Source organism: Xenopus tropicalis, chromosome 9 (assembly GCF_000004195.4).
Source record: "Xenopus tropicalis strain Nigerian chromosome 9, UCB_Xtro_10.0, whole genome shotgun sequence".
NCBI classification, from domain to species: domain Eukaryota; kingdom Metazoa; phylum Chordata; class Amphibia; order Anura; family Pipidae; genus Xenopus; species Xenopus tropicalis.
In genome coordinates, this window is record NC_030685.2 from 12,621,008 (window position 1) to 12,646,226 (window position 25,219).

At 52.4% G+C, this 25,219-nt stretch overlaps 1 protein-coding gene and 1 long non-coding RNA gene across 3 annotated transcripts; one reads left to right on the top strand and one right to left on the bottom strand.

Annotated features, from left to right (window-relative positions):
* The first annotated feature begins 219 nt into the window (after positions 1-219).
* Positions 220-14,903, top strand: pelo (pelota homolog). Of its 2 annotated transcripts, XM_031892586.1 has the most exons (13): positions 220-554; positions 5,240-5,332; positions 5,421-5,571; positions 7,334-7,424; positions 7,540-7,703; positions 8,885-8,945; positions 9,165-9,326; positions 10,266-10,312; positions 11,191-11,264; positions 11,897-11,968; positions 13,461-13,535; positions 14,000-14,031; positions 14,718-14,903. In XM_031892586.1, exons 1-13 carry the CDS (start codon positions 514-516, stop codon positions 14,804-14,806), a joined length of 1,152 nt encoding a protein of 383 aa, XP_031748446.1. In that variant the 5' UTR covers positions 220-513; the 3' UTR covers positions 14,807-14,903. The 2 variants fall into 2 exon arrangements, with proteins under 2 accessions (XP_031748446.1, NP_001004823.1); NM_001004823.1 differs by lacking the exon at positions 11,191-11,264 and having other exon boundaries at positions 404-554; positions 14,718-14,898.
* LOC116407636 lies at positions 7,818-9,170 on the bottom strand. The gene is made up of 2 exons (XR_004220464.1): positions 8,820-9,170; positions 7,818-8,744 (listed from the first exon to the last, which is right to left on the bottom strand). It is a non-coding gene; the product is annotated as an uncharacterized LOC116407636 (long non-coding RNA).
* Positions 14,904-25,219: the final 10,316 nt, after the last annotated feature.

The following is a 25,219-nucleotide window of genomic DNA, read 5'->3' on the forward strand; positions in this document are numbered from 1 at the left end:
ATTTTTCTCGCAGTTTATTAAAAATATCTAATTTGCTGCCTATTTTGAGACCATCATTAGAAAAGGACCATTTGCCAGGACTAAATATGGCAGAACAAGAAAGTTATCTCCTCAGTGACAGGAAGTGGCCATATTGCTACACCCTGCTATAGCCGCAGTGTACAGCGTGAGGTACCCGGAAGTTACTAATGACAGGAAGTACGGATTCTGCCATCTTGCTACTCCAGGATGTTACCATTACAGACTGCCTATAGGAGTAGTAGTACGCGGTTCTCCGGTGTAGGTTTCGTTTACGCGCCGTTGTAGAAAGTTTATATAGTCGCTTTGAACGCGAGCGTTATCTAGAGTTTACAGCCGCGCTTTGGGGTACAAAGATGGCGGATCATATGGCTTCGGTGGCCATGTTGGACGTGGCTTGGCAGACTGGAGTGTAGTATGTGCAAACTTCTAGCCGGACACCGGCAGTGAGCTGGGTACAGGACTCAGCCCTTGCGGCTGCACTTACAGGCAACAATGAAGCTGATAAGCAAAGACATCGAAAAGGACAATGCGGGGTGAGGAAATACCAATGAAACACAGGGAGGCAGGTAGCTGTGTGAGAGGCAGGGCTCAGGCACACTGAGGCACATTGAGGCGAGCTGCTGGGCAATGAGTGGCAGGGCTGAGCCACAGTGAGTCATATAGCTGGCTAGTGAGGGGCAGGGCTGAGCCACAGTGAGCAGTGAGAGGCGGGGTGAGTGGGACAGGGAGCCAGTGGCATGGGGGAGGCACAGGGAGCCAGTCAGCTGCGGGGCGGAGGCACAGGGAGCCAGTCAGCTGCGGGGCGGAGGCACAGGGAGCCAGTCAGCTGCGGGGCGGAGGCACAGGGAGCCAGTCAGCTGCGGGGCGGAGGCACAGGGAGCCAGTCAGCTGTGGGGCGGAGGCACAGGGAGCCAGTGGCATGGGGGAGGCACAGGGAGCCAGTCAGCTGCGGGGCGGAGGCACAGGGAGCCAGTCAGCTGTGGGGCGGAGGCACAGGGAGCCAGTCAGCTGTGGGGCGGAGGCACAGGGAGCCAGTCAGCTGTGGGGCGGAGGCACAGGGACCCATTCAGCTGTGGGGCGGAGGCACAGGGACCCAGTCAGCAGCGGGGCGGAGGCACAGGGAGCCAGTCAGCTGCGGGGCGGAGGCACAGGGAGCCAGTCAGCTGCGGGGCAGAGGCACAGGGAGCCAGTCAGCAGCGGGGCGGAGGCACAGGGAGCCAGTCAGCTGTGGGGCGGAGGCACAGGGAGCCAGTCAGCTGTGGGGCGGAGGCACAGGGAGCCAGTCAGCAGTGGGGCGGAGGCACAGGGAGCCAGTCAGCTGTGGGGCGGAGGCACAGGGAGCCAGTCAGCTGTGGGGCGGAGGCACAGGGAGCCAGTCAGCAGTGGGGCGGAGGCACAGGGAGCCAGTCAGCTGTGGGGCGGAGGCACAGGGAGCCAGTGGCATGGGGGAGGCACAGGGAGCCAGTCAGCAGTGGGGCGGAGGCACAGGGAGCCAGTCAGCAGTGGGGCGGAGGCACAGGGAGCCAGTGAGCTGTGGGGCGGAGGCACAGGGAGCCAGTCAGCTGTGGGGCGGAGGCACAGGGAGCCAGTCAGCTGTGGGGCGGAGGCACAGGGAGCCAGTCAGCTGTGGGGCGGAGGCACAGGGAGCCAGTCAGCTGCGGGGCAGAGGCACAGGGAGCCAGTCAGCAGCGGGGGCGGAGGCACAGGGAGCCAGTCAGCTGTGGGGCGGAGGCACAGGGAGCCAGTCAGCTGTGGGGCGGAGGCACAGGGAGCCAGTCAGCAGTGGGGCGGAGGCACAGGGAGCCAGTCAGCTGTGGGGCGGAGGCACAGGGAGCCAGTCAGCAGTGGGGCGGAGGCACAGGGAGCCAGTCAGCAGTGGGGCGGAGGCACAGGGAGCCAGTCAGCTGTGGGGCGGAGGCACAGGGAGCCAGTGGCATGGGGGAGGCACAGGGAGCCAGTCAGCAGTGGGGCGGAGGCACAGGGAGCCAGTCAGCAGTGGGGCGGAGGCACAGGGAGCCAGTGAGCTGTGGGGCGGAGGCACAGGGAGCCAGTCAGCTGTGGGGCGGAGGCACAGGGAGCCATTCAGCAGTGGGGCGGAGGCACAGGGAGCCAGTCAGCTGTGGGGCGGAGGCACAGGGAGCCAGTCAGCTGTGGGGCGGAGGCACAGGGAGCCAGTCAGCTGTGGGGCGGAGGCACAGGGAGCCAGTCAGCTGTGGGGCGGAGGCACAGGGAGCCAGTCAGCTGCGGGGCAGAGGCACAGGGAGCCAGTCAGCAGCGGGGCGGAGGCACAGGGAGCCAGTCAGCTGTGGGGCGGAGGCACAGGGAGCCAGTCAGCAGTGGGGCGGAGGCACAGGGAGCCAGTCAGCTGTGGGGCGGAGGCACAGGGAGCCAGTCAGCAGTGGGGCGGAGGCACAGGGAGCCAGTCAGCAGTGGGGCGGAGGCACAGGGAGCCAGTCAGCTGTGGGGCGGAGGCACAGGGAGCCAGTGGCATGGGGGAGGCACAGGGAGCCAGTCAGCAGTGGGGCGGAGGCACAGGGAGCCAGTCAGCAGTGGGGCGGAGGCACAGGGAGCCAGTGAGCTGTGGGGCGGAGGCACAGGGAGCCAGTCAGCAGTGGGGCGGAGGCACAGGGAGCCAGTCAGCAGTGGGGCGGAGGCACAGGGAGCCAGTCAGCTGTGGGGCGGAGGCACAGGGAGCCAGTCAGCTGTGGGGCGGAGGCACAGGGAGCCAGTCAGCAGTGGGGCGGAGGCACAGGGAGCCAGTCAGCAGTGGGGCGGAGGCACAGAGAGCCAGTCAGCTGTGGGGCGGAGGCACAGGGAGCCAGTCAGCAGTGGGGCGGAGGCACAGGGAGCCAGTCAGCTGTGGGGCGGAGGCACAGGGAGCCAGTCAGCAGTGGGGCGGAGGCACAGGGAGCCAGTCAGCTGTGGGGCGGAGGCACAGGGAGCCAGTCAGCTGTGGGGCGGAGGCACAGGGAGCCAGTCAGCTGTGGGGCGGAGGCACAGGGAGCCAGTCAGCTGTGGGGCGGAGGCACAGGGAGCCAGTCAGCTGTGGGGCGGAGGCACAGGGACCCATTCAGCTGTGGGGTGGAGGCACAGGGACCCAGTCAGCAGCGGGGTGGAGGCACAGGGAGCCAGTCAGCTGCGGGGCGGAGGCACAGGGAGCCAGTCAGCTGCGGGGCAGAGGCACAGGGAGCCAGTCAGCAGCGGGGCGGAGGCACAGGGAGCCAGTCAGCTGTGGGGCGGAGGCACAGGGAGCCAGTCAGCTGTGGGGCGGAGGCACAGGGAGCCAGTCAGCTGTGGGGCGGAGGCACAGGGAGCCAGTCAGCAGTGGGGCGGAGGCACAGGGAGCCAGTCAGCTGTGGGGCGGAGGCACAGGGAGCCAGTGGCATGGGGGAGGCACAGGGAGCCAGTCAGCAGTGGGGCGGAGGCACAGGGAGCCAGTGAGCTGTGGGGCGGAGGCACAGGGAGCCAGTCAGCAGTGGGGCGGAGGCACAGGGAGCCAGTCAGCAGTGGGGCGGAGGCACAGGGAGCCAGTCAGCAGTGGGGCGGAGGCACAGGGAGCCAGTCAGCAGTGGGGCGGAGGCACAGGGAGCCAGTCAGCTGTGGGGCGGAGGCACAGGGAGCCAGTCAGCTGTGGGGCGGAGGCACAGGGAGCCAGTCAGCAGTGGGGCGGAGGCACAGGGAGCCAGTCAGCAGTGGGGCGGAGGCACAGGGAGCCAGTCAGCTGTGGGGCGGAGGCACAGGGAGCCAGTCAGCAGTGGGGCGGAGGCACAGGGAGCCAGTCAGCTGTGGGGCGGAGGCACAGGGAGCCAGTCAGCTGTGGGGCGGAGGCACAGGGAGCCAGTCAGCTGTGGGGCGGAGGCACAGGGAGCCAGTCAGCTGTGGGGCGGAGGCACAGGGAGCCAGTCAGCAGTGGGGCGGAGGCACAGGGAGCCAGTCAGCTGTGGGGCGGAGACACAGGGAGCCAGTCAGCTGTGGGGCGGAGGCACAGGGAGCCAGTCAGCAGCGGGGCGGAGGCACAGGGAGCCAGTCAGCAGCGGGGCGAAGGCACAGGGAGCCAGTCAGCAGCGGGGCGGAGGCACAGGGAGCCAGTCAGCTGTGGGGCGGTGGCACAGGGAGCCAGTCAGCAGTGGGGCGGAGGCACAGGGAGCCAGTCAGCTGTGGGGCGGAGGCACAGGGAGCCAGTCAGCTGTGGGGCGGAGGCACAGGGAGCCAGTCAGCTGTGGGGCGGAGGCACAGGGAGCCAGTCAGCAGTGGGGCGGAGGCACAGGGAGCCAGTCAGCAGTGGGGCGGAGGCACAGGGAGCCAGTCAGCTGTGGGGCGGAGGCACAGGGAGCCAGTCAGCTGTGGGGCGGAGGCACAGGGAGCCAGTCAGCTGTGGGGCGGAGGCACAGGGAGCCAGTCAGCTGTGGGGCGGAGGCACAGGGAGCCAGTCAGCTGTGGGGCGGAGGCACAGGGAGCCAGTCAGCTGTGGGCGGTGGCACAGGGAGCCAGTCAGCTGTGGGGCGGAGGCACAGGGAGCCAGTCAGCTGTGGGGCGGAGGCACAGGGAGCCAGTCAGCTGTGGGGCGGAGGCACAGGGAGCCAATCAGCTGTGGGGCGGAGGCACAGGGAGCCAGTCAGCTGTGGGGCGGTGGCACAGGGAGCCAGTCAGCTGTGGGGCGGAGGCACAGGGACCCAGTCAGCTGTGGGGCGGAGGCACAGGGATCCAGTCAGCTGTGGGGCGGAGGCACAGGGAGCCAGTCAGCTGTGGGGCGGAGGCACAGGGAGCCAGTCAGCTGTGGGGCGGAGGCACAGGGAGCCAGTCAGCTGTGGGGCGGAGGCACAGGGAGCCAATCAGCAGTGGGGCGGAGGCACAGGGAGCCAGTCAGCTGTGGGGTGGAGGCACAGGGAGCCAGTCAGCTGTGGGGTGGAGGCACAGGGAGCCAGTCAGTGGCGTTGGGGAGTCACAGGAGGCCAACTTCTCCTTGGCATGGCTAAGAAACAGTGTGACCTCTAGGCAAGGAGGGGCAGGAATGATGTAGTGTTGTGTGCGCCACCCACTGCAGTTACACCAACCAATCAGTTTGCTTAAGGTTTGTAGCTGACTGCTCAAAACAAATTGTTCAGTCATTATAGGTAGGTAGGAATGGGAGCCTTGGGCGTGGCTCTGGGTACTGGGGGAAGGAGGTGCCGGGCAGGGGGGAAATGGCTGCCGGGTTCTGACGTGCCAGTGTTTGTAGGCAGGTGACATTGATCCCCGAAGAGGCAGAAGACATGTGGCACACGTACAACTTGATGCAGGTCGGAGACAGTCTGCGGGCGTCGACAATCAGGTAGGAGTGGGCCCCAGTCTGTGTGATATAAATGGTGGGGTATTGATACCTGCGCAGATACTCATACTCCCGCCATGTTTTGTTACAGGAAAGTGCAGACTGAATCCTCCACAGGCAGCGTGGGCAGTAACCGCATTCGCACCACGCTCACCATATGCGTAGAGACCATCGATTTTGATTCCCAAGCCTGTCAGCTGAGAGTCAAGGGAATAAATATCCAGGAGAACCAGTATGTGAAGGTAATGGGGTCATTATTGTCCATGTGTTCAGCCTCAGTATCTCCCCATCTCATACCCTCCATTCCCAGTATCTCCCCATCTCATACCCTCCATTCTCAGTATCTCCCCATCTCATACCCTCCATTCCCAGTATCTCCCCATCTCATACCTTCCATTCCCAGTATCTCCCCATCTCATACCTTCCATTCCCAGTATCTCCCCATCTCATACCTTCCATTCTCAGTATCTCCCCATCTCATACCCTCCATTCCCAGTATCTCCCCATCTCATACCTTCCATTCCCAGTATCTCCCCATCTCATACCTTCCATTCCCATTATCTCCCCATCTCATACCTTCCATTCCCAGTATCTCCCCATCTCATACCTTCCATTCCCAGTATCTCCCCATCTCATACCTTCCATTCCCAGTATCTCCCCATCTCATACCCTCCATTCTCAGTATCTCCCCATCTCATACCCTCCATTCCCAGTATCTCCCCATCTCATACCCTCCATTCTCAGTATCTCCCCATCTCATACCCTCCATTCCCAGTATCTCCCCATCTCATACCCTCCATTCCCAGTATCTCCCCATCTCATACCTTCCATTCCCAGTATCTCCCCATCTCATACCTTCCATTCCCAGTATCTCCCCATCTCATACCTTCCATTCCCAGTATCTCCCCATCTCATACCTTCCATTCCCAGTATCTCCCCATCTCATACCCTCCATTCTCAGTATCTCCCCATCTCATACCCTCCATTCCCAGTATCTCCCCATCTCATACCCTCCATTCTCAGTATCTCCCCATCTCATACCCTCCATTCCCAGTATCTCCCCATCTCATACCCTCCATTCCCAGTATCTCCCCATCTCATACCCTCCATTCCCAGTATCTCCCCATCTCATACCCTCCATTCTCAGTATCTCCCCATCTCATACCCTCCATTCCCAGTATCTCCCCATCTCATACCCTCCATTCTCAGTATCTCCCCATCTCATACCCTCCATTCTCAGTATCTCCCCATCTCATACCCTCCATTCCCAGTATCTCCCCATCTCATACCCTCCATTCTCAGTATCTCCCCATCTCATAACCTCCATTCTCAGTATCTCCCCATCTCATACCCTCCATTCTCAGTATCTCCCCATCTCATACCTTCCATTCCCAGTATCTCCCCATCTCATACCTTCCATTCCCAGTATCTCCCCATCTCATACCCTCCATTCTCAGTATCTCCCCATCTCATACCCTCCATTCTCAGTATCTCCCCATCTCATACCCTCCATTCCCAGTATCTCCCCATCTCATACCCTCCATTCCCAGTATCTCCCCATCTCATACTCTCCATTCTCAGTATCTCCCCATCTCATACCCTCCATTCTCAGTATCTCCCCATCTCATACCCTCCATTCCCAGTATCTCCCCATCTCATACTCTCCATTCTCAGTATCTCCCCATCTCATACCCTCCATTCTCAGTATCTCCTCATCTCATACCCTCCATTCTCAGTATCTCTCAGTAAATTCCCACTTCCCACTCCTTTCAGTTGTCACTCTTCCTCGGCCATCTCACTCTCTCCCAGTTTCATGCTAGACACTCCCCATCTTGCAGTCTCTTCCACTTTGGGTAGAACATTCTCTATCTTATACTCCTTACTTTCCTTTCTTTTCTTCCTCCAATGAAGTGTTTTGCCTGCCTTGCGTTTCCCTCTCGCCCCAATGATCCCTCTATGTTTCTGTGTAACCCTTGCCCACGCTCACACTGATTTGTTGTGCAGATGGGAGCCTACCATACCATAGAACTGGAGCCAAACCGCAAGTTCACACTGGCCAAGAAACAGTGGGACAGCGTTGTACTGGAGAGGATTGGTGAGACTGCTTAGCTTGTAGATTTCAGAAAATGATTTCAGAGATGATTTTGCTCTCTGTACATTGTGACTGGCACAGAAGGAGCAAACTAATGATTGTGTGTCTGTTCCCACAGAGCAGGCCTGTGACCCTGCATTCAGTGCAGATGTTGGCGCTGTAGTGATGCAGGAGGGTCTGGCCCACATCTGCCTGGTCACGCCCAGTATGACACTTCTCCGAGCCAAGATTGAGACCAGCATTCCACGCAAGAGGAGGGGCAACTGTACCCAGCATGAAAAGGTCCTTACATTGAATTATATGGGACTTTATTCATTCATGTAACATAACGGCCTCAGTTTGTATGCTTTTCCATGTTGCAGTGGCTTCCATGTTGCACTGCTCATCATTTTTCCAGAAGAATTTTATCTTGAGGCTGTGTCCCTTTGGGAGCCGTTGTTGCCCATCTGTTGTTTGGCTGATGCAGGACAGATAGGTTGCCGGCTGATGGGAAAGCCCCATGGGGAAAGACCCTTAATGTTGGCCTATTATATTTAGAGCCAAGACTTACATTCTGAGTGGTACTAAATGACTGCTTGGTGTGCCTGAACCCCGGCTGCCATTCTTTCCCAATGAATAACACATGGACAAAATTTGGCACTAATGAGGGTCAGGCAGTTACTCAGCAGCTACTGCCCATACCTGTATTTGAAAAAGGGGGTAAGGGATTGTGATTCAACAGTGGGGGCAAACCATTGCTTCCCTTCTGCCCGTCATTCCTGCACCTTCCCAATGAATACCTGATCATTGTACCTGTACCTTTGGTATCATTCCTTCCCTCCTGCCTGTCATTCCTGCACCTTCCCAATGAATACCTGATCATTGTACCTGTACCTTTGGTATCATTCCTTCCCTCCTGCCTGTCATTCCTGCACCTTCCCAATGAATACCTGATCATTGTACCTGTACCTTTAGTATCATTCCTTCCCTCCTGCCTGTCATTCCTGCACCTTCCCAATGAATACCTGATCATTGTACCTGTACCTTTGGTATCATTCCTTCCCTCCTGCCTGTCATTCCTGCACCTTCCCAATGAATACCTGATCATTGTACCTGTACCTTTGGTATCATTCCTTCCCTCCTGCCTGTCATTCCTGCACCTTCCCAATGAATACCTGATCATTGTGCCTGTACCTTTGGTATCATTCCTTCCCTCCTGCCTGTCATTCCTGCACCTTCCCAATGAATACCTGATCATTGTGCCTGTACCTTTGGTATCATTCCTTCCCTCCTGCCTGTCATTCCTGCACCTTCCCAATGAATACCTGATCATTGTGCCTGTACCTTTGGTATCATTCCTTCCCTCCTGCCTGTCATTCCTGCACCTTCCCAATGAATACCTGATCATTGTGCCTGTACCTTTGGTGCACCTAGGTGTATGCCCTCTCCCTATGAATGATACCTGGCCTCTCTCCCATTCACAGGCTCTAGAGAAGTTTTATGAGCAGGTTATGCAGGGAATTCTGCGGCACATCAACTTTGATGGTAAGTAATCTCTCAATCTAGCATTTGTAGCTTCTCCCTGTGCCTAAATATGGATAAAAGCCTCCCGCGCTGATGCATGTGTTTTTGTAGTGCATTTGTAGTGCTGCGAGGCCCCAATGCAATTTATAGTGTGTACATTCTTGGCATATCTTTCATGCTTATATCTCTTGATACAGCCTGCTTCATATATTTAATCTCTCTCTCTCTCTCCTGCCCTAGTGGTAAAGGTGGTCCTTGTTGCCTCTCCCGGCTTTGTTCGGGAGCAGTTTTGCGAGTTCCTTTTCCTGCGAGCCGTGAAACAGGATATAAAGTTACTGCTGGAAAACCGCGGCAAATTCCTACAAGTTCACAGCTCATCCGGGCACAAGTACTCTCTCACAGGTAATGGCCACTGTGGGGCGCCCTTTGTGTGGCTCAGGCAGAACTGAATGCTTGGCCAGACAGGGAAACTCATGCAAGACTATAGTCCTCATGCAAAGCCAAAGCCTTTTACAATGGGATCTTCCTGCCCACCCCTTAGTGCATTCAATTCCTCTACTCCCCCCATTCCAGTATGTATTGGGACAGGGAATCTATTTACCCTGACTCATTGGCCAATGCGCTCTAATAAACTAAATGTGCCTGCTTCTAAACCACATGTTGCTGCTAGTGGCCATTAGCTCCCAGCTAGTTGAAAAAGCCAGATGTATGGTCTTATTCATGTGGTTTAAGTGTTCCCTCCCCTGCCCTCTAGTGGCAGAGGGGTGTAAGTGCAGTGCTGGATACTGTTGCACTAGAGACCAGCAGGTTTAGTACCTGCAATGCAGTAGTACTGAGTGAGTAGCACTGGGGGGGTAATTATATATACCTATAATTATATTCAGATTTAGGGGGGTAATTATATACAGGTATAGGGGGGTGGGGGGTAGGCTTATCTGGCTTAAAATTTCAGTTTCATATGAGTCAGAATCTGTCAGCCAAAGGGTTTAGGTCACTGGCTATAAACATGGCTGCCACACAGTGCTGAAGCCCCTAACAGGCCAGGATGTATACATGGCAGTTCTTGGCTGCAGGGGATGTGATTCAGAAATTCTTACTGACTCACCGGCCCTGGGTAATCTGATTCGCAGTCCCTGCGAGCCAGCAGTTGGTCTGAATTACATTTACAAAGAAGGCTTCCTAGCCGTGGTGGGTCGGTGTAGCCTATTGATTCTAGTACCGTGCAAGTACTCTGTAGTAATGTATAGCAAGCCCCATGTCTGCCTTTTTGATAAATAAATGTATAAGATGCCATTGGTCTGATCCCTTGTTCACTGTCCATGCATTCTCTGTGTGTTGCAGAGGTTCTGTGTGATCCAGCAGTGACAGCGCGCCTGGCAGACACAAAGGTCAGTGTGGATATATATATATATATATGTGTGTGTAAAGTACCCCCTATTGTAAATTATATAGTGACTAAAGTACCCCCTATTGTAAATTATATAGTGACTAAAGTACCCCCTATTGCAAATTATATAGTGACTAAAGTACCCCCTATTGTAAATAAAATAGAGGATAAAGTACCCCCTATTGTAAAATATAGGGATATTATAAGTCACTGAGGAGGTCGTGCAACTCCAAGGTGACTCCTTATATCCTCATATTTTACAGCGGGGGGTATTTTATTATGATATACAAGTTTCAGTGAGTTGTGTGACAGAAATTACATCACTAAGCTCTGATAATAACTGATGACATCACTAAGCACCGTTTATATAGTGAATAAAGTACCCCCTATTGTAAATTAAATAGAGAATAGTACCCCCTATTGTAAATTATATAGTGAATAAAGTACCCCCTATTGTAAATTAAATAGAGAATAGTACCCCCTATTGTAAATTATATAGTGAATAAAGTACCCCCTATTGTAAATTAAATAGAGAATAGTACCCCCTATTGTAAATTATATAGTGAATAAAGTACCCCCTATTGTAAAATATAGGGATATTATAAGTCACGTGGAGTTTCATGACCATATACATGTCATGGAACTCCGAGGTGACTTCTAATATCCTCATAGTGTACAACAGGGGGTACTTTATTTATTATAATATACAAGTTTCAGTGAGTCATGTGACAGAAATTACATCTCTAAGCTCCGATTATATGACCAAACTGTATATTACATTGGAATATCCCAGAGAGTCTTGCTCTCCCTATGCCCCTCTCCAGTCCTTCTATCACTCCTTCCCTTCCCTACAATGTCACTGTTTCTCCCCGCTCTCAGGCTGCCTCCGAGATAAAAGCGCTGGGCGATTTCTACAAAATGCTGCAGCATGAACCAGACCGAGCGTTCTATGGGTGAGAAGTTGGTTCCACTGCTTGTATCTATTCCTGATGCTCATTGGCTCCCTCTGGCTTTCCCCATAGGCCGGATTCATGACGCCTGTTGTATAGTTTCTGTATCACTCCCCCCCAGCCCTTCCAGCCAACAAACACACACACTTGTGTCAGTACGTGCAGGCTTGAGCAGGTTTATGGTTGTTACCCCCTCAGGGGTCTTCACTTGTAGCCTCACCCCGAGAACCTCTATCGGCGTTTCTAATCAGCACCCCACCCACGGCTCTGGCACAGCACGCTGAGCGGAGACTCCTCAGTGAGAGCTTACTCCCTGCCCTGAAGAGCTAACTGTCACTCTCAGGAGGGGGGAAGAAATCCCCAATCCATACCTCTCTTCTCACAAGTACAGCTGTGTCTCTGCCAACCATTAGCTCTTTTTCTACTGTGATCAGGCCTCTGTCTCGCAGTCTTGCAACCACCTCTGGGTGTCTCGCGGCCTTCATTACTGCTACATGCAGCCTCTACTATTCCTCTGTTCATACAGGCAGCCTTGTCCATTTTATTCCATGCTTTCACGCGCAGCGGTGTCTCATTCTCATGCCCTGTCACTGCTGTCTATGTGCTGTCTCACACTGTTGTCTCTTCCGTATCAGGATAAAGCAAGTAGAAAAAGCAAACGAAGCTCTGGCCATTGACATCCTACTAGTTACTGACGAACTGTTCAGGTGAGTAATATATATAGTGAATAAAGTCCCCGCTATTGTAACATATAGGGATATTATAAGCCCCCGAGGAGTTCCTTATAATATATAGTGAATAAAGTGCCCCCTATTGTAACATATAGGGATATTATAAGCCCCCGAGGAGTTCCTTATAATATATAGTGAATAAAGTGCCCCCTATTGTAACATATAGGGATATTATAAGCCCCCGAGGAGTTCCTTATAATATATAGTGAATAAAGTGCCCCCTATTGTAACATATAGGGATATTATAAGTCACAGAGGAGTTCCTTATAATATATAGTGAATAAAGTGCCCCCTATTGTAACATATAGGGATATTATAAGTCCCTGAGGAGTTCCTTATAATATATAGTGAATAAAGTACCCCCTATTGTAACATATAGGGATATTATAAGTCCCAGAGGAGTTCCTTATTGAATAAAGTGCCCCCTATTGTAACATATAGGGATATTATAAGTCCCTAAGGAGTTACTTATAATATATAGTGAATAAAGTACCCCCTATTGAATAATATAAGGATATTATAAGTCCCCGAGGAGTTCCTTATAATATATAGTGAATAAAGTACCCCCTATTGAATAATATAAGGATATTATAAGTCCCCGAGGAGTTCCTTATAATATATAGTGAATAAAGTACCCCCTATTGTAACATATAGGGATATTATAAGTCCCCGAGGAGTTCCTTATAATATATAGTGAATAAAGTACCCCCTATTGAATAATATAAGGATATTATAAGTCCCCGAGGAGTTCCGTGACCTTATAAAAGTACAAGCCTGAAGGCCGAGTGCTTTTATACAGGTCATGGAACTCTGAGGTGACTTCTAATATCCACATATTTTACAACAGGGGGCACTTTATTTATTATAATATACAAGTTTCAGTGAGTCATGTGATAGAAATTACATGACTAAGCTCCAATTATAACTGATGACACGATTAAGCATTGTAAACATTGTTATGATATGATTTACAGTTTGCTCCCATAGGGAAATGACCAAACTGTCCTGTCCTTCCCCCAGTTCCCCTCCATACATGCCCCAAACCCCATCCTGAGCACCCTCCAGTGGCAATGCCTCCTCCCCGGTGCTTTCCCTACTCGCGCTCTGTACTCCTCGGTGCCTGTCCCTCTCATTCCATTGCCTCCGTGATGCTTATCCTGCAAGTACACACAGGCAGCGACGTCCATACAGACATTGTGGGGAGCACAAAAATGTTGTATGCATGCACAGAATTTACCATTACTTTCAGAACTCTGCCATCGTTCTTACTGAAGGTGCATGTCTGTTGCCACCATCCTTTCTGCCACATTCCCTACTGAACCGCAACTGCCATATTTCCCAAGTGCCACTTCTTGCTACACATCTTCTGTATAGTCACTAAAGCTCGGCAGCAGTTGCTATTTCTGACATCGCCCCGTACCTGGTATTGTCCCATACTGTTGAACTGAATCTTTCCATGCTCACGCAGACATCAGGACGTGCCGACGCGGACTCGCTACGTTAGACTTGTGGACAGCGTGAAGGATAACGGGGGGACTGTAAGGTAAGGAAATGATTGGAATTAAGGACTGGCAGAATAAGGTAAAATGCATGGAATACAGGATTCAGTTGGGGATTTGGCCGTATCGCAGAACTTCTTGCATTCTTAGGTCCACTGGGACCAACTATATGAACCCCTTTTGGTCCAGTGATGGAGCCAGAGTCGGACTGGGCCGCCGGGACAACGGGAAAATACCCGGTTGGCCCCAGCGGCCCAGATCCGACCCTATTTGCCGCCGATGTCCTCCCCTGATTAGTTTACAAACGCGCATTCAGGGGAGGATGTCCGGGGGGGTAGGAGTGCACGGCGGGGGCTCCTGCAAGGGACATGTGCCTTGGTGGGCCCTGCACCCCCCAGTCCGATCCTGCATGGAGCATTAGAGAGGAGGAGTACGTAGAACAGCGACACATAAGGCAAAAAAAAGCTTCACTTTTGTGCTGACTTCGATTTTTCTTTCTTTCCATTAGGATCTTTTCCAGTTTACATGTCTCAGGAGAGCGTAAGTACACATGGGAAGTCAGTGGTGCATGGGAAGGGTTGCCGGAAGGACTGGACTAGGATTCCAAATAGGCCCAAACAGCCCCCCCCACCAGCCCAATAAATAGTGAGTGTCTATGGCATCTTACAGCAGCCCCTCTAGCATTTGCCAGAACCCACAGATTGCCAGTCTGGGCCTGGGTCCTGGCATTCCAAGTACCTAGAGGCCCAAACAGCCCCCCCCAGCCCAATAAATAGTGAGTGTCTATGGCATCTTACAGCAGCCCCTCTAGCATTTGCCAGAACCCACAGATTGCCAGTCTGGGCCTGGGTCCTGGCATTCCAAGTACCCAGAGGCCCAAACAGCCCCCCCCAGCCCAATAAATAGTGAGTGTCTATGGCATCTTACAGCAGCCCCTCTGGGATTTGCCGGAACCCACAGATTGCCAGTCCAGGCCTGGTTGTCAGTGTTAGAGAATCAGGGAATTTAAGTGTAGGGGTTGCTGTGAGAAAACAATTTCAGGTTAGTTAATATATGGCATAGGCAACTCAGATGTGATTAAAGCTAAGGGTATAAGGGCAATATGAGTGGAGGGTGGGGAGTTCAATAGGAGCAGCAGGTCACTGCTGCTCCTTTTGGTGCAAAAAAGTGTCTCTTGTTTAAATCCTTCCCCCATCCTCCTTTTTTTTTTTTTTTTCCCCCCCCAGAGTTAAACCAGTTGACGGGAGTGGCGGCCATCTTGCGCTTCCCAGTGGCGGACCTCTCCGATGAAGAGTCAAGCTCCGACGATGATTAGACTAATTTATTCTTGTATTTCTGCTCCTCTGTTGGTTGCAATTGGACACTGCCCATGTTGTCACCGGGCAAAGAAATAGAAATCAAACTCCATCTGATTGGCTAAGTGCCTCGTTATTTATCAGTTGCCACCTTATGGCGAGGGGCTGACCAGTGAGGAAGTAGAAAGCCTCCCTTGACAAATAGGGCCTCAATGAGTTATTGGAAGAGCATAAGAACAACAATATGGAAGGCACTGAGGACTCTTCTCATACGTTGTGTTTCTACCCTTGACTATTCTGTTTTCCTCAGCGTTGACCTGTTCTGAGCCAATAGATTTTAGCATTGATGCATGCTGGGGGATATCTATCTTCTCCGTGGGGAAATTGTCAGTCCAAGTTACATTGGAAGGATTTATCTGCTGTGTGGGAGGTGATATCGGGGAAAATGGAACCTCAGAAAACCCCTTCATAGGGTACGACCATATACATTCTATGAGTATCTGTGGCTCGTGGCACACCAGGCATGTTCACCACTGCCATTCTTGGTCGCTGGAGGCTTGTAACCAGCCGCGTCAGGTGGAGCTTGACCAGAAAATGCAGATTTAGGTGTTTGCAGACCTACCTGCCACCATGTCCATTAATACTAAGGGCAGGCTTTTAGAGTATGACTTCTGTGCCACAATCCTTCTTCAGCCATGCTTGCTAGTAATTCAGGAATGTCTCTTTTATGGTATAAATTGCAGTAAAGAATAACCTCAGCCATTCAGATTCAGGCCCTTCAGACTGATTCGGCATCTTATCTGCCCAAGTATTGGTACCCCTGATGGGCCTACATGACTGGTATCTGGCCTTAAATTGTCCAGGTGTTGATCGGGGACTGCGTCAGGCCATTTATGTGGTCCTTGCTCTGAAGGGTCCTATTGCTGTTCTATCGATCCTAATGATTGAATTACTACGATATCACCCACCCTAGGTAGGTCAGCTCATTTGGCGAGGTTGCTCATTGATGTCCTCGCTCCGATGGGTCCTAATCCCATTGTAATGATCAAATTACTCTGATATCACCCCCCTGGGCATAGGGCAAGGTCCGCTCATTGGCAACCCAGCCAGATGAGCAGATCTTATGGTGTATGGCCACCAGTTGAATTAGCGGGCAGCTAGACTGTTCTGCTTCAGGCTGTATAATAACACCACGTTCTACTGGAATCAGGCTACATGTATATCTTGGCCAGTCAATATTATTCTTTCAGAGTTATATCGTTCGAAAAAGGAATTGTACATTCACACTTGAGTAGGGTTTCTTCTGTGTAAAATCCCAGTCTACACAAGCTGTTTTTATTCCTCCTCCTCCAACTCCTGGCATGAAAATGGACAGCCAGGCCTCTTCTTATCTAAAAAAAAAAAACAACGGCAAGGCAATCAAACAGGTACCAGACAAGCAGTGTAGCATCTATGGCAGGGGTGGGCAAACTATGGCCCGCGGGCCACATCCGGTCTGGGGGAATGGAGTTGGGGGGAGCTGGGGAATGGAGCTGGAGGATGCTGGTGGGGAGCTGCAGGAAGCTGGGGAATGGAGCTGGAGGATGCTGGGGGAGAGCTGCAGGAAGCTGGGGAGAGCTGCAGGAAGCTGGGGGGAGCTGAAGGAAGCTGGGGAATGGAGCTGGAGGATGCTGGGGTGGGGAGCTGCAGGATGCTGGGGGGGGAGCTGAGAGGCCCCGTGATTTCTGATGGCAGTCCTGGGCGCAACGCTAGCCTGGCCTGGCTGTAAGTCAATGTGGGCCCTGAGCCAAAAGGTTTGCCCACCCCTGATCTATGGGGTGCACACTCCCGTGCCATACACCTATTCTAAGTGGCCATACTTGCTCTGAGGCCAACAGCAGCGCCTTGAGAAGGCTTGGCACAGAACCAAGGGTGGTACCCTACTGGGATCTAGGGGCAACAGGGTAGTGTTTTGCCTTTTTCTGTGTATTAAAGAGTACATAAACACTTTAAGAACATGGAATCTTTCTCGTTTATGGCTATGTGGCTGTAATACACTTCATCCCCCCTATTTGTAATCCAGAGGATGTCCCCATGTTAGACAGATTCCTGTAGTACGTGTCTGTCATGGCGTTTGGGAATACGCAAAGAGACAATACTGAGTTGGATAGCGCCTTGTCATGGTGGCATTGGCCACAGCTGTTCTTGGCACAGCCAGAAGCAGATTACTGAGCTACATTTAGGCGAGATCCCTTTAATCTTCTTAAATGCACAGAGATGATTACAATGCGAGAGGCCAAGAGATAAGGAGAAAAAGGTTTAAAGGCTAAAGTGTAAGAAAGGAGATAGAGGTTGAAAGACGAGAGGAACACGTTGGCACATAACATCGTGTCTCCAGAAGATCAGCAGAGGATGAGGCCTCTACCGTGCAAGCTGAGCATGTCTAGTGCAGAAATGGACCAATGATGGCAGCCTGGGTGTTCTAGGAAGGCAATTCCCACCATCGGGGTGGGGGAGGGGAATTCTATAAGGTCTTCACATTTGCATTTTTAATAAAATATTTGATATTGCCATAGCTGTTTTGTGGCCAGGGGGTAAGGAATGTTCCCGAGAGATCACATTTCTGTTTGTGTTGGACAGAAAGTGGAAGGGAACCTTGGTCTCCTCTATTGGGATCCCAAAATTCTCATGGTCACCAAGCGGCTGGGTGTAAGGGGTTGGAGCAGGGGCGGGTAACAGTTGGTGGCCAAAATACCCCAAATCTCCCTTGGTAACACTGGCCTTACAGCTGCACTTTATGTCTTCTGCCGTTGAGTGAAGGAATACTAGTCATGGATGCCCCCTATCCCTTTACATATTTCTCGGGAACAGCCAAAGCACATCAGCACTCTATTGGTTCATTTACAGAATTAGGATGAAATACGCAAGTTCATATATTGATGAAAGTGGACAGTAATTCCATGATAACCCTAGTGGGTTTGTGTCAATCGCCCCAAGTGAATGGGACACTAATGTTGCTAGTGATGACACATGCTGGCAGTGACGCCATTCAAACATAAAAGCAGGGGCGACTATATTCTCGAATGCTCATTTGCAGCCAAACTGGTACATTGACTGCGGGTTCTGGTGGCCTCTGTCGCTGGATGCTTAATTTCTCGGGAAACTTTCCCAGTTGTCCTATAGTGTTTTAAAAGTTAAGAGACAAACCGTGAGGTTGCAGGAGTCATTTAGTGGCCCATTTGCAACTCTCAAGGTGTGTCGGAGGGGTCATAACAAACATAGTTAGCCCCAGGGTTAGTAACCCATATTTGTCTTCAAGCTGCCTTCTCACTCAAAGTCAAAGGGTAATTTTTGCCCGAACCTCACATTATAACTGTACAAAAGAGACAAAAAGAGCTGAATTAATGTGTAATATTCAAAATAACGTTGGACGTCTTTGAACATCTCCTTATGGAGGCCATGGAATTCCAGTGTGACCTGTCATATCCTCCCGTCACTTGCTATAATGGCTCCCTGTAATACATCAATGACATTTTTGTGGTGGGGAAAGGAACGAGTCGAAGGCTGAAAGTGTTACGGAGAATGTGTGACTCACGACTCTGTTATTAGAAGGTTACAGTGTGAATGACCCTAATGCAGCTGTTCCACCGCCCCAAGCATTGTCAGCCGGGGGTGAGCGCGGCACCTTTGTATTACTTGCCTTGTTGTTGAGTTGTGTAATTGCATACTAAGGCCTATTGGCTCAACTGCCCAGCCCTCGGAAACATTTGCATCTGCCCTCCACTACTTTGTCTGCCGAAAGCAGAGTGTTAATATCGCCATACATGAGCCGACGGAAGGTCAGGGGGCACCAGGTCAGCCTGACCAATATCTATCCAAAGAGGTTCCACCAGACAAGGGCCTCATTAAAACATTAATGTGGTCTTCTCCCAACTTGGTCTACATAGGAATGTAGTGTGGTGCAAACACAGGCCGGCAGTCGAACACCGGATCTTCCTGATTTGGCCCTGCGTGTGACCAAATTGTCAAAAAGGCAGATCTTTCTGTTTATATCTAGTTCCTCCATGCATCGCTAGGAGATATGGTGATAGACAGATTTTGACCACTAGTGATGAGCGAATTTGTCCCATTTTGCTTCGCCAATAAATATTGTCGCCCGCGCAACTATTCTTTTGACGCCCGCGACTATTATTGTGACAATTTTTGAACGCGCGACTATTCTTTTGACGCCCGCAACTATTCTTGCGACAATTTTGGACGTGCGACTATTTTTACGACAATTTTTGGACGCGCGACTATTCTTGTGACAATTTTGGACGTGCAACTATTCTTTTGACGCCCACGAATATTTTGGCCGCGCGACTATTCTTGTGACAATTTTTGGACGCACGACTATTCTTTTGACAATTTTGGACGCGCGACTATTCTTTTGACGCCCGCAACTATTCTTGTGACAATTTTTGGACGCGCGACTATTCTTGCGACACTTTTGGACATGCAACTATTCTTTTGACACCCGCGACTATTGTTGCAACAATTCTTGGACGCACGGTGAATTTTTCCGCAGCTAATTTTTTCATCCGTTTAACGAAACTATCCACCAATGGCAAAACGAGGGAATTCGCAGCGAATCCATGCCTTGCCAAACATTTTGCCCATCACTATTGACCACCAGTGTTTTACACCTGAGCTCAGCCGCAGTCGAAATGCTCATTGTGCCCTTAGCCCAAAGGTGGCCAAACATGGTCAGATTTTAGCTGATGACTCGGCTCCATGTCAGCAGCTTACCTGCCCGTGTATAGGGCACTGCAATGGGCCTACAAAACCAGTATCTGGATGATATTACTTGGACAGTTTTACACAGAGTGCTGCTCGCATTGGTTCATTCATGTGGTCGTTGCCCTGAGTACCTGTATCTCTGTCATTGTATCAGTCTGAGATCGCCCACCTCAAGGCGGAAATATCGGGGAATGATCCACTCATTTTGCGACCTTATGATGGAGCTTAATTGTGGACATCAAGATTTTTAATGGTTGCCCTACTTTCAACTTTGATTGGCAATTGGTGGCAGCCAAAGAATGAGAAGAAGAGTCTTCAGGCTGAAAAAGCACTACCACTAGCGCTGTTATGCTTTTCTCTTTAAGAGAACGAGAGTTGGCAGTAAGGGTTTGGGTGTTCCTCCACCGGTTGACATATACCAGCAGCGAAAACGCCCCCTTAGCACTAGGTTTTCTTTATCGGAGGTGAATTCATGTAACCATAGTATGAAATGTTCTTAGGAGCAATGACTGATATAAACCTGCCCAAACTAGCTTAGCCCAACTCGGAAACTGCCAAGAAAAGATCCAGCTTAAGCCTTGGAAGCTAAGTATCTGGAACACCTGCAGGTAGAGTCACCGTATGGAGAAGCTGCAGATAATTAGATGTTAGTTTTGGAACAGCAAGTGCTCGAGCTGGATTATGGTACATATTGTTGGCCTGGGATACCATGGTATGGTTTGGGCTTGGCATGTTTCTAAACACTGGAAATATTCAAGAATTACATTTGTACTGTGCATGGAGTTCCACCACACGTCGTACAACAATCTGTAATGCCAGAACCACCTCATACATGATATTTCAGCCCTTAGTTTAAGCCTTATAGAAGCAAAAAATATAGCGAAAACACGGGAGCACTTACCGCCCACACCAAGTGTGCTACACGCAGATCCTCTCCCAGTGGATCCAAGGTATACAATTGCAAAGCAGGAAAAATAGCGGAGCACCACGAGGATAAAGATAAAAAAAGCAGTCTTTATTCCAGCATCAGTAAAAGGCACATATACATCCCCAAGGACCTACGCGTTTTGTGGCATCCCCCCGCTTCCTCAGAAGCATCTTCTGAGGAAGTCGTGGGATGCCACGAAACGCGTCAAGCGTAGGTCCTTGGGGATGTATATGTGCCTTTTACTGATGCTGGAATAAAGACTGCTTTTTTATCTTAGTTTAAGCCTTCCCTGTATATCAGCTTAACATCTATGATCTCTAGATATATGGTTCTACCAACGTTCTAGACTCTTGGCTATAGCACCACTGTCTGACACTTCCCATGTAGCGGGACATTTATCCAAACCTACCACATGCTTGAGGGACAGATTATCATAAAATTCTGATGTTATAGATCGATTACATATGAGGTCTCCTGAAGGCCGGTGCCATGATAGTCTCTTGGAAAGCCACCCTCAGCTCCAGAAGTCCAGCCGGCCACCCCTGGGCCACACAGTATGATGGTTTAGGTGACTTAGTGCATACAAGTCATGCTTACCCTGCCCATTGGGAGACAACTGGATGGTCACCCTTGGGTATGGTCATCATCATTAATAACATGGCAGCAAGTTGCTCAGAACTTGGCCACACCTACTTGGTCCATCTCTGTACATGCAGTGCTGAAATCGTTTTGGACCCAGTGTTTGTTTGTTCATTTTTTCATTATGTTTTTGGGGGGATGTCCCCAAAACTGCACTGTGTATTCTAGATGGGGCCTTATCAGAGCTTCGTAAAGGGGAAGATTAACCCTACAGGACATTATGTAGCTAGGAAAGTATCTGATGAGAGACACCGTATTATGCTGCAAATTGTAATGTATCTTTGTGTAATTATGTAGATTACTTAAATGACTATAACTACACGCTATGTGTGCATACTGTACCGTGCTAATTAAGCACAAATTAATATCTCATCACTTCCCTGACTGATCCCCGGCTGGGCGCGGCCACATTCCTCTGCTCTGCAGCTGGGTCTGTACTGGAACTATAGCAGGGTGACTGTTACCCCAATGTTTCTATATATCTGTAACCTTGTTATGGGCTAAGGGGGCCCAGCCTGAAGGCCAGTTAGGGGGGGATTTGGGGTGAGTGCTTATTTGTGCCCTGGGTACCCCTGGAACTATAGCAGGGTGACTGTTACCCCAATGTTTCTATATATCTGTAACCTTGTTATGGGCTAAGGGGGCCCAGCCTGAAGGCCAGTTAGGGGGGGGATTTGGGGTGAGTGCTTATTTGTGCCCTGGGTACCCCTGGAACTATAGCAGGGTGGCAGTTACCCCAATGTTTCTATATACAGTATCTGTAACCTTGTTATGGGCTAAGGGGGCCCAGCCTGAAGGCCAGTTAGGGGGCGATTTGGGGTGAGTGCTTATTTGTGCCCTGGGTACCCCTGGAACTATAGCGGGGTGACTGTTACCCCAATGTTTCTATATATCTGTAACCTTGTTATGGGCTAAGGGGGCCCAGCCTGAAGGCCAGTTAGGGGGGGATTTGGGGTGAGTGCTTATTTGTGCCCTGGGTACCCCTGGAACTATAGCGGGGTGACTGTTACCCCAATGTTTCTATATATCTGTAACCTTGTTATGGGCTAAGGGGGCCCAGCCTGAAGGCCAGTTAGGGGGGGATTTGGGGTGAGTGCTTATTTGTGCTCTGGGTACCCCTGGAACTATAGCAGGGTGACTGTTACCCCAATGTTTCTATATATCTGTAACCTTGTTATGGGCTAAGGGGGCCCAGCCTGAAGGCCAGTTAGGGGGGGATTTGGGGTGAGTGCTTATTTGTGCCCTGGGTACCCCTGGAACTATAGCAGGGTGACTGTTACCCCAATGTTTCTATATATCTGTAACCTTGTTATGGGCTAAGGGGGCCCAGCCTGAAGGCCAGTTAGGGGGGATTTGGGGTGAGTGCTTATTTGTGCCCTGGGTACCCCTGGAACTATAGCAGGGTGACGGTTACCCCAGTGTTTTTAAATACCTGTAACCTAGGGGGTTCGACCCAGAAGGTTGGTTAGGATGAGATCTCATGCCTGTGGGAATGCCCCAGCTCCCGGTGGGCACAAGAGCACAATTCTGCTGCCCTACCAGTGACCCTGAGAGGTTGCTCTGTGCCCCGGGGCAGGTTGCAGTGAGAGGGGCAGGTCGGCAGTTATTACAGACCAGAGAGCAGCCAAGCACAGCAGGATTAAAGGCCAGTTGAAACAGAGATCTCAGTGCCTGATACAATAAGTGGTGAAAATGTGAAAAGAGGCTTTTTCCTCCCTCTCTGCATTTTGCTTTGAAGCAACAAGTGAATGTAAATCTTCGCTCCTCCCCGTTTTACAGTCCTCATAGGAAATGTCTTTGCCTTTTTTTCCCTGCAGGGGGTGGGTTGCTCTACATTGCTAATGCCGGGGGTCCATCTCAGTTCAAGGAGTTGTGTGTTGACCTTCACTCCCTAGGCCAGTGATCCCCAACCAGTGACTCGGGGGCACCATATTGCTACGTTCATTACAAAGCTTGAAACTGACAGCCAATAAGAACTACTGGGCTATGGCTCCAAGTGCACCCCATAAAACAGACAGACATTTTGGCTTCTCCTTGACATCTCAGGTGTAAGATCTAATTATTAAAGAGGTCTTTTCCCTATATATTTAGAGAAATGGTTTCTGGATAACAGATCTCATACCTGCCTAGAGGAATACAATATCTGATTGGTCGGCCATAGGATCAGGCGGTCCCTGTGTGCAATAAAGCTGGGTACAATAAAGCTGGGTACACCAGCAGATCTCTCGACCCTCCGGTCTCCCATATTTATACCCTAGCACCAGGGTAGGGGATGCCATAATGGGGCAGGGCCAGACCATGATGATGGTGAGGGCAGTGAGGGGGTTGGGGAATGCCCTGCCGGGGGATGTTGGGTAGGGGGTTCCTCACGGTGAGGGCAGTGGGGTTGGGGAATGCCCTGCCGGGGGATGTTGAGTAGGAGGTACCTCACGGTGAGGGCAGTGAGGGGGTTGGGGAATGCCCTGCCGGGGGATGTTGGGTAGGGGGTTCCTCACGGTGAGGGCAGTGAGGGGGTTGGGGAATGCCCTGCCGGGGGATGCTGAGTAGGAGGTTCCTCACGGTGAGGGCAGTGAGGGGGTTGGGGAATGCCCTGCCGGGGGATGTTGGGTAGGGGGTTCCTCACGGTGAGGGCAGTGAGGGGGTTGGGGAATGCCCTGCCGGGGGATGTTGGGTAGGGGGTTCCTCACGGTGAGGGCAGTGAGGGGGTTGGGGAATGCCCTGCCCTGCCGGGGGATGCTGAGTAGGAGGTTCCTCACGGTGAGGGCAGTGAGGGGGTTGGGGAATGCCCTGCCGGGGAATGTTGGGTAGGGGGTTCCTCACGGTGAGGGTAGTGAGGGGGTTGGGGAATGCCCTGCCGGGGGATGTTGGGTAGGGGGTTCCTCACGGTGAGGGCAGTGAGGGGGTTGGGGAATGCCCTGCCGGGGGATGTTGGGTAGGGGGTTCCTCACGGTGAGGGCAGTGGGGTTGGGGAATGCCCTGCCGGGGGATGTTGGGTAGGGGGTTCCTCACGGTGAGGGCAGTGAGGGGGTTGGGGAATGCCCTGCCGGGGGATGTTGGGTAGGGGGTTCCTCACGGTGAGGGCAGTGAGGTTGGGGAATGCCCTGCCGGGGGATGTTGGGTAGGGGGTTCCTCACGGTGAGGGCAGTGAGGGGGTTGGGGAATGCCCTGCCGGGGGATGTTGGGTAGGGGGTTCCTCACGGTGAGGGTAGTGAGGGGGTTGGGGAATGCCCTGCCGGGGGATGTTGGGTAGGGGGTTCCTCACGGTGAGGGCAGTGAGGGGGTTGGGGAATGCCCTGCCGGGGGATGTTGGGTAGGGGGTTCCTCACGGTGAGGGCAGTGGGGTTGGGGAATGCCCTGCCGGGGGATGTTGGGTAGGGGGTTCCTCACGGTGAGGGCAGTGAGGGGGTTGGGGAATGCCCTGCCGGGGGATGTTGGGTAGGGGGTTCCTCACGGTGAGGGCAGTGAGGTTGGGGAATGCCCTGCCGGGGGATGTTGGGTAGGGGGTTCCTCACGGTGAGGGCAGTGAGGTTGGGGAATGCCCTGCCGGGGGATGTTGGGTAGGGGGTTCCTCACGGTGAGGGCAGTGAGGGGGTTGGGGAATGCCCTGCCGGGGGATGTTGGGTAGGGGGTTCCTCACAGTGAGGGCAGTGAGGTTGGGGAATGCCCTGCCGGGGGATGTTGGGTAGGGGGTTCCTCACGGTGAGGGCAGTGAGGGGGTTGGGGAATGCCCTGCCGGGGGATGTTGGGTAGGGGGTTCCTCACAGTGAGGGCAGTGAGGTTGGGGAATGCCCTGCCGGGGGATGTTGGGTAGGGGGTTCCTCACGGTGAGGGCAGTGAGGGGGTTGGGGAATGCCCTGCCGGGGGATGTTGGGTAGGGGGTTCCTCACGGTGAGGGCAGTGAGGGGGTTGGGGAATGCCCTGCCGGGGGATGTTGGGTAGGGGGTTCCTCACGGTGAGGGCAGTGAGGGGGTTGGGGAATGCCCTGCCGGGGGATGTTGGGTAGGGGGTTCCTCACGGTGAGGGCAGTGAGGGGGTTGGGGAATGCCCTGCCGGGGGATGTTGGGTAGGGGGTTCCTCACGGTGAGGGCAGTGAGGGGGTTGGGGAATG